Source organism: Bombyx mori, chromosome 7, assembly GCF_030269925.1.
Source record: "Bombyx mori chromosome 7, ASM3026992v2".
Classification (NCBI taxonomy): Eukaryota; Metazoa; Arthropoda; class Insecta; order Lepidoptera; family Bombycidae; genus Bombyx; species Bombyx mori.
The window spans coordinates 7,494,065-7,501,209 of record NC_085113.1 but is presented as its reverse complement, the minus strand read 5'-3'; the positions used below and the strand labels follow the sequence as shown (position 1 = coordinate 7,501,209).

At 38.3% G+C, this 7,145-nt stretch overlaps 1 protein-coding gene and 1 further gene across 2 annotated transcripts; both read right to left on the bottom strand.

Annotated features, from left to right (window-relative positions):
* Positions 1-2,068: 2,068 nt before the first annotated feature.
* Positions 2,069-6,476, bottom strand: LOC101743375 (regucalcin). Its single transcript, XM_038012014.2, has 6 exons — positions 6,185-6,476; positions 5,673-5,832; positions 4,983-5,180; positions 4,059-4,277; positions 3,118-3,233; positions 2,069-2,400 (listed from the first exon to the last, which is right to left on the bottom strand). Exons 1-6 carry the CDS (start codon positions 6,284-6,286, stop codon positions 2,161-2,163), a joined length of 1,035 nt encoding a protein of 344 aa, XP_037867942.1. The 5' UTR covers positions 6,287-6,476; the 3' UTR covers positions 2,069-2,160.
* Positions 6,477-6,599: 123 nt separating this feature from the next.
* LOC100101172 (ribosomal protein L24) lies at positions 6,600-6,934 on the bottom strand (the record flags this gene model as incomplete). The annotated part of the gene is given in 1 exon segment (NM_001099800.1): positions 6,600-6,934. The product of NM_001099800.1 is annotated as a ribosomal protein L24 (mRNA).
* Positions 6,935-7,145: the final 211 nt, after the last annotated feature.

The following is a 7,145-nucleotide window of genomic DNA, read 5'->3' as shown; positions in this document are numbered from 1 at the left end:
TCAATTATTTTTACTCTAAACTAAAAGTCATTTGGATATTAGACATTGGAAAGTAATGTTCGCATTCACTTAACCATGTTGCGATTTGTGACTCTGAGATTTTTTTTATTTTTATTGCCCTTGTAGGCATACGAGCACACGGCCCACCTGATGGTGAGTGGTTACCGTCGCCCATGGAACTCAGCAATGCCAGGGGCAGAGCGAAGCCACTGCCTACCGCTTAATACTCTCCACAAGCCTCGTTTGAAGAAGGACATGTCATAGCGCTCGGGAAACACCGTGGAAGGCTCTTTTCATAGCCGGATGGTACGTGGCAAAAAAGATCTCTGGAAACGAACTGCACTGCAAACGCAGCGACTCCGATGACATAAATTGCAACATAGTTTTTATTATAAAACACATCCAGTTTATAATTCACCTACTGTCTTGCTTATTTCTGCCGCTAAGTAGTCATACGTTAGGTGAAACAGCCTAAGATGGTATATTTCGTTTAAAAACTAAAGAAACACTCTTTATTAACAAATGTTTTTAACCCGATGATACCGGTTACGATATTATAGCGATTAATGTATTAACATCGGTCCTTAATGCGTGTGCAAAATTTCAAGTAAATCGGACAACTTGAAGTCAATGAAAATGATGTTCAAAGATCTCGTTATGTATGGAGCCCGGTCACCGTCCTCGTCAAACTCTTCAATTACGACAAAGAATTCGGCGTGCGACCATAACCCATAGACACAGCCAACTAAGTTTCTCACCCGATCTTGTTAGTGGGTCGCGATTCCGATTCAGTGGTAGATTCAGCGAAGCACTGCTCTTGCTAGGGTTAGTGTTAGCAAATTCTCTCAGGCTGAGCCCGTGAATTCACCTAAACGTTCGTGCGAACATGGAGTAGCCCTTTAGACTACCAACGAATACCTTTTTTTATTTATTGCTTAGATGGGTGGACGAGCTCACAGCCCCCCCAGTGTTAAGTGGTTACTGGAGCCCATAGACATCTAAAACGTAAGTGCGCCACCCACCTTGAAATATAAGTTCTAAGGTCTCAAGTATAGTTACAACGGCTGCCCCACCCTTCAAACCGAAACGCATTACTGCTTCACGGCAGAAATAGGCGGGGTGGTGGCACCTACCTGCGCGGACTCACAAGTGGTCCTACCACTAGTAAAGGACCTAGGAAAAGTACTGGCAAACATACATACCCAGCTAATAAACGCATGCTCAAATTGAGACTAACGATTATATTTCTCAAAATGGGTGGTTGTAATCACGTGGTGATATTTATGGGCTCAGGTAATCATTTATTATTATTGTTTAGATGGGTGGACGAGTTCGCGGCCCATTTAGTGTGAAATGGTTACCATAGAGCCATGATTGTTACAGTTTTACAGTATAACGGCCGCACTACCCTTTAAACCGAAACGCATCACTACTTCACGGCAGAAACAGGCAGGGTAGTATTATAGTAGCTACCCGTGCGTGCTCACAAGACCCTCTACCAGCGTACACCAGTTGTGGATTTATCAGTTAACAACACATTAGCTACAATGGTATTATCTCGCACTAGCATCACGCTAATAATGTTGCATAGTGACAAGAAATCGAATACGCGCCAAATTACAGCGTCACTAGCGTACTATAGTCTATACATATAAATGAAATTGGAGTGTCTGTTTGTAATATTGAAATAACGGCTTTTTACTACATACATATGAATATATATACGGTACATACATCAAAATAACATTTTTTACAATTTTTGTCTGTCTGTCTGTCTGTTTGTTCCCGCTAATCCCTGGAACGGCTGGACCGATTTTGACGAGACTTTCACTGATAGGTAACTGATGATATAAGGAGTAACTTAGGCTACTTTTTTAAGACTAGCTTCGCCCCGCGGTGTCACCCCTGGTACGACAATAACTGCGGGTAGCCTTGCGGGACTTAGCTATCAATAATAATAACATTTAATGTTTCTGAGGCGAAGCGAGGGTCGCTAGTTTAACATAATAATAACAATGTTGAATTTCAAGTCAAGAAAGGGATTTTGCGTAATTAAGCAAAAAAAAACTTTTATAATTTATTACATTTTTATTATCAAACACAAACTAACAGCTGTGTATATAATTTTTGTATTTACATTTTTTTTAGGTTATAATTTAATTAATAGTTGTCAGCATTATCGAATCGAAAGGTGTTAGGGGGCAGACCTCGATATCCTGTATCCCGTATAGTGAATATCGCACCACCAAGTGGTTCTGATTTGGGTTCAGCTTTCTCCTGAGCTGTAGTGACGAATAGTTCGTCAAGATTTGGTCCTCCCCAGCATACGGAGGTGATCCTGGAAACTGGTAGCTTATAGGTGTAGATTACTTTTCTTGTGTCCGGATCTATGTGTAAAACCTAAAAGAAATCGTTAGTTAGATGATTGGTTATTTTAATGCTTATGCGAGTAATTTAAAAAAAGAGGTGTGCATGACATGCAATAGATGTGAAAACCTTCAGAAGTATATCTATACTCTAGCAGGATAAATCCTGTAGATGTTTGTGTTTGTCTCTTTTTATTGACTCTTTGCGAGTGTCATTTCAGTTTCATTGACTTTTGAATCACAATGGTGCTATTTAATGTTTTCACTTCAATAACGATTGTGCTTTATACTTAAATAAATGGTTTAATGAATGTTTAATGAATGACATGTTTCTTTCTCTCTCTTGATTTCAGTTAAAATTTTGTCGTTTTTGTTTTTTTGTCTAGTACTATGACCAGACTTGGCGAAAAGGATCACACAGATTACCAATCTGGGTAATCTGGGTTTAGCGATGGTCACACTGCGTGACCATTATTAGCGTATTGGAAGTCCTGAGCGCTTTAACATAATGTTACAACGTTCTAATAACGTTCTAAAGGATTAGCCATAAGCTACGACATCTATAACTTTTCGTATATATTTTCTAATTTAACTATAGATTTTGATGAGTTATCTATTGGAGATTTGATAGGAATGAAGGGCTCAAATCACTTTGAGCCTAGGGCTTGACCAGTACATTCATATGAATATCACTATAATGGCTACATGCATGAGCAACAAATTAACAAAAAAAATTTAGGACGTAACTCACTGTTCCACCGAATAACAAAGCGACCCAAAGCCGTCCTTGACTGTCAATAGTCATGCCGTCAGGCATTGCTCCGTCATAGTCATTGCTAGAAAAATCCATAATAGTTCTTCTCGCACCTGCGTTTTAAAAAAAAATCTATCATAATACACTAGTAGGTGTCTTAAAAAACGAGTCCCGGTCCACCATCACCATAATACACTTGTGGTTTTTGAAATGCTGGTAATACTAAAATGAGTAAAATAAACTTGGAGAAAAATCGAAAAAGTCTTCTGAATCATATTCACGTCAAATTTTTTTTGTCTTTTTCTTCGTATCTTAATCGCTAGATTATAATTTTTGCTAACATTTGCCTTAGCAAGGAGAGTGATTCGTTGAATCTGCCACCGGGTTGGACTGGCGACCCACTAAGAACATCCGGTGAGAAACTCATTGTGTGTGGATTAAGTCGCACGTAAATAACTCTTCGCTGCATTTGACGATTTCGACGAGAACAGTGATCGGCGCTTAGAATGCTTAAAGCACCAAGAGGGGATCGGGAGGACTATTTTTATATTATGTATGAAATATGAGTTTCCATAATATGAGTATAAGAGTTTACGGTCCAAATGGCTTAAAATGGATACTACTAGATCCATGGACACCACAACGTGAATACTACCTTGAGACACGTGGTGTCAATTACATTACTATGTGTCAATTATAGCATAATGTTAAACTAATGTTAAGATCATCATCATCATCATTAGCCCAAAGTCGTTCACTGCTAGACATGGCCTCTCCCAATCCACACCACTGAGCCCGGTTTTCGGCTCTCGTCATCCACCTCTTGCCGGCCACTGTTCGGAGGTCATCGCACCACCTAACCAGGGGGCGTCCCACGTTAAGATCTCTAAGACGTCTCCAAGTTAAGATCATGTGGTAAAATTGTGATAATAGCTCACTTATTTCTCCCGTAACCAAATCGAAATCAAAAGCTTCAATCTTCAGCGTTAAAGAGTCGATGTAATAAAGTACTGTATTGTTGGGAGACCACACGAGGCCACTGGAGATAGAAACTGGCCGCAACAGCACGCGCGGATGTGTTATACTTCCTTGTTCAATTCTATACAAAGTCGCTTTATCCGGCACGACTTCGTCACCGCTTTGAGGACCTTTGGTTCCTAGGATTCGATATTCTATTAATAATACTTGTACTCTTAACTAGTATTCTTTAATGAGGAATTGACTCAAAATTGCGGTTGCAATGGTGAGCGGAACAGCTTCCCGGCTATATTCCGTAGACAATACTACAACGGTTTTGGAATAAATCGACTGTGTTATGTTCTTGACATTGATGATGTCCATACACGTCGGTGACCACATATTACGTTCTCTATCAGATAGGCCGTAGGTTCTACCGTCAAAAGTAATGAAAATAAAAATTTAATGAGGCCGCCCATTTTGAGATATATCGAAAAATTTTATTGCATGAAAATAAGACACCAAATTGCTTTGGACGTTTCCATAATATAAATTAACCCCTACGTAGAATGAATGTTGGATAAGAATCTGTATTCAGTGGCATTTTGGATTTTTGGAAAGTGCGAGTAGTGGAACTCACCACCACCAATCACTGCTATTTATAAAAGAATTGCTGTTCATTAGTCTAGCTAAAACTCGAGAACGGCTGCACCGATTTGGCTAATTTTGGTCTTGAATTATTCGTGGAAGTCTAGAGAAGGTTTAAAAAGTAAAAAAAATATAAAAAAAGCTCGGAGTTATATAAAAACAAACAATTTAGTTTTTCCTTTGATGTGTCTTTTATTTATCGATTGAGGCACTACGAAGTGTGCCAGGTCAGCTAGTTAAGTATGTAATAAATTTACCTGCCCAAAAGCGTCCGGCAGCGTCAGGTTTTCCTACATTAATCACATTATCCGGTAATCCCTGGTCAAGTGTCACGATCAAACGCAAGTCATCATCGCCCGCAACATCCCAGTCAAGTAAATACATCGCAGAACGCACACAGACCAGCAGCCTTCTAGTTCCAGACACAATCGCCACTGCGTTTAGCTCTCCATATCCTAAATGGTCAAAGGGAGTAATTTATAAGCCAACTTTTGAGGTACATTTGAAAAGATTAAAACATGTTATGAGGGGAATTTTGTCCGGAAAGTTCGTGGTGTGTTAGAGAAAATAATTTATAGGTAGGTACGAAGAGTTCCAACGGACTTGCGTCCTCGGTGTAGGTTTAAGGGACACCTATCTATTATTCAAATAAATTATTGATTTTAAATTAGGTAAACAGTGGAATAATTGTACCTATTGGGTGCAAATATTATTATTATTACTGGTGTTACAAGCTTTTGTGAGTCCGCACGGATAGGTATCACCGCCCCGCCTATTTCTGCCGTGAAGCAGTAATTTGTTTCGGTTTTAAGGGTAAAGGGGTAAAGGGCAGTATTGCGTTTGACTTCGAATGTATGACTTCTTCGTGTCAAAGTACGTATCCGATAGTTTTTATTTTTAAAATTTAATTTTAAGGTAAACTTCTTTTTCCTTTCATAAATACGAACCTATGTGCTTTACGTAAATCTTGCCGCTGACGTAGTCAAGTCGATGCACGTTCCGTTTGCTCACATCAACAAAGTACAAGTTCTGTTGATCCGGATCCCACACGGGACTCTTCGCGTGCTCAAATATCGCAGGGTGACCAGGATTATCTGGCGAGGAAACCTAAATTGTTGTTTGGAATTAACAACTTATTTTATGTAAACGGTATCACCTTATAATTTTAAAATACCAAAGTAGGTCTATTTATGCCGTGAAGCAGTAATGCGTTTCGGTTTGAAGGATGGGGCAGCCGTTGTAACTATACTTGAGACCTTAGAACTTATATCTCAAGGTGGGTGGCGCATTTATGTTGTGGATGTCTATGGGCTCCAGTAACCACTTAACACTAGGTGGGCTGTGAGCTCGTCCACCCATCTAAGCAATAAAAAAATATATAAAAAAGGTATTCCATTCTGTTCCAACTAAAATTATATTGTTTCATTTGATATGTATAGACAATATTTTTAATACTCACCATTGATAACTTATAATTGGGTTCCAATTCTTGAGAATTGGTAGCTTGAACATTGTATGCAGTGGAAATAATAATTTCAATTATCAAAAGTAATAAGTACATTTTTTTTTTATATTTCAAAGGTAACAGCAATAGTTGTATATTTAGGGCATATTTTCAATAAATTGTTCAATCACTAGAGGGAAAGTATTTATTAGAATTTGTATGTACTTTTAAAGAAACGAAATTAGATTTGCTTTGTTCACTAAACACAAGTCACAAGTTCCGTAGTCGAAAGGGCAATTTAAGTGAATTGTTTTCATTACTCATTCAAAACAAAACTTGTTTGAATCACAAAACCCACAATCGTTCTGATAAGGGAAACCATGAATGAAACAAAGCGATTTTTTTTTACTATTTTATTTCACAACTCAATTAGAGTTAGCACTTAAGAAACAAATTATAATTATACCTTAACCTAATTAATTTATTGTTACACTAAATAATAATTCAGAGATATTTCTAAATTCACATCAAACATATACTGATTTTCTACACAATCTACGAGCACAAATCACATCCATAAAAGATCTTTGTTGATACGTAAAATTCAACATAGCGTACTAACAAGTAATGTTTATATTTCATACTTATAATTAAAGAGCTTTATTTTGTCACTAATGTAGTGTATAGTACCCGGCAAACTTCGTGAGCAAATGACCTTGACTGCGCAGAACCGAATTTTAGATCACTTTGGTGGTGAGGGTGAGGCGCGACGGCAGGGGAAATCGTATCGAGCGCGTTATTGGTAGATCAGTCGAACCTTGCGTCCCGCACCGCGCCCTCATTCCGCTTGCTCCCAAAAGTACGCTTGCGTACAGTGGAAAGTCTATCGTTATGAATCGTTAAGTTATTTGTTATAATTGCTTGTAGACTTTGTTGCCATTGCTATTTGTTGAGTGTTTGTTGATTTTTTATAAAA

What these genes read in the sequence shown, in the direction of transcription:
- LOC101743375 (XM_038012014.2), bottom strand. Translation starts at nt 6,286, where the DNA reads ATGTACTTATTACTTTTGATAATTGAAATTATTATTTCCACTGCATAC. An exon ending in TGCCGGACGCTTTTGGGCAG is followed by an intron (nt 4,278 to 4,982) that starts GTAAATTTATTA and finishes ATCGAATCCTAG; the next exon opens with GAACCAAAGGTCCTCAAAGC. An exon ending in CTTTGTTATTCGGTGGAACA is followed by an intron (nt 2,401 to 3,117) that starts GTGAGTTACGTC and finishes GATTTCTTTTAG; the next exon opens with GTTTTACACATAGATCCGGA.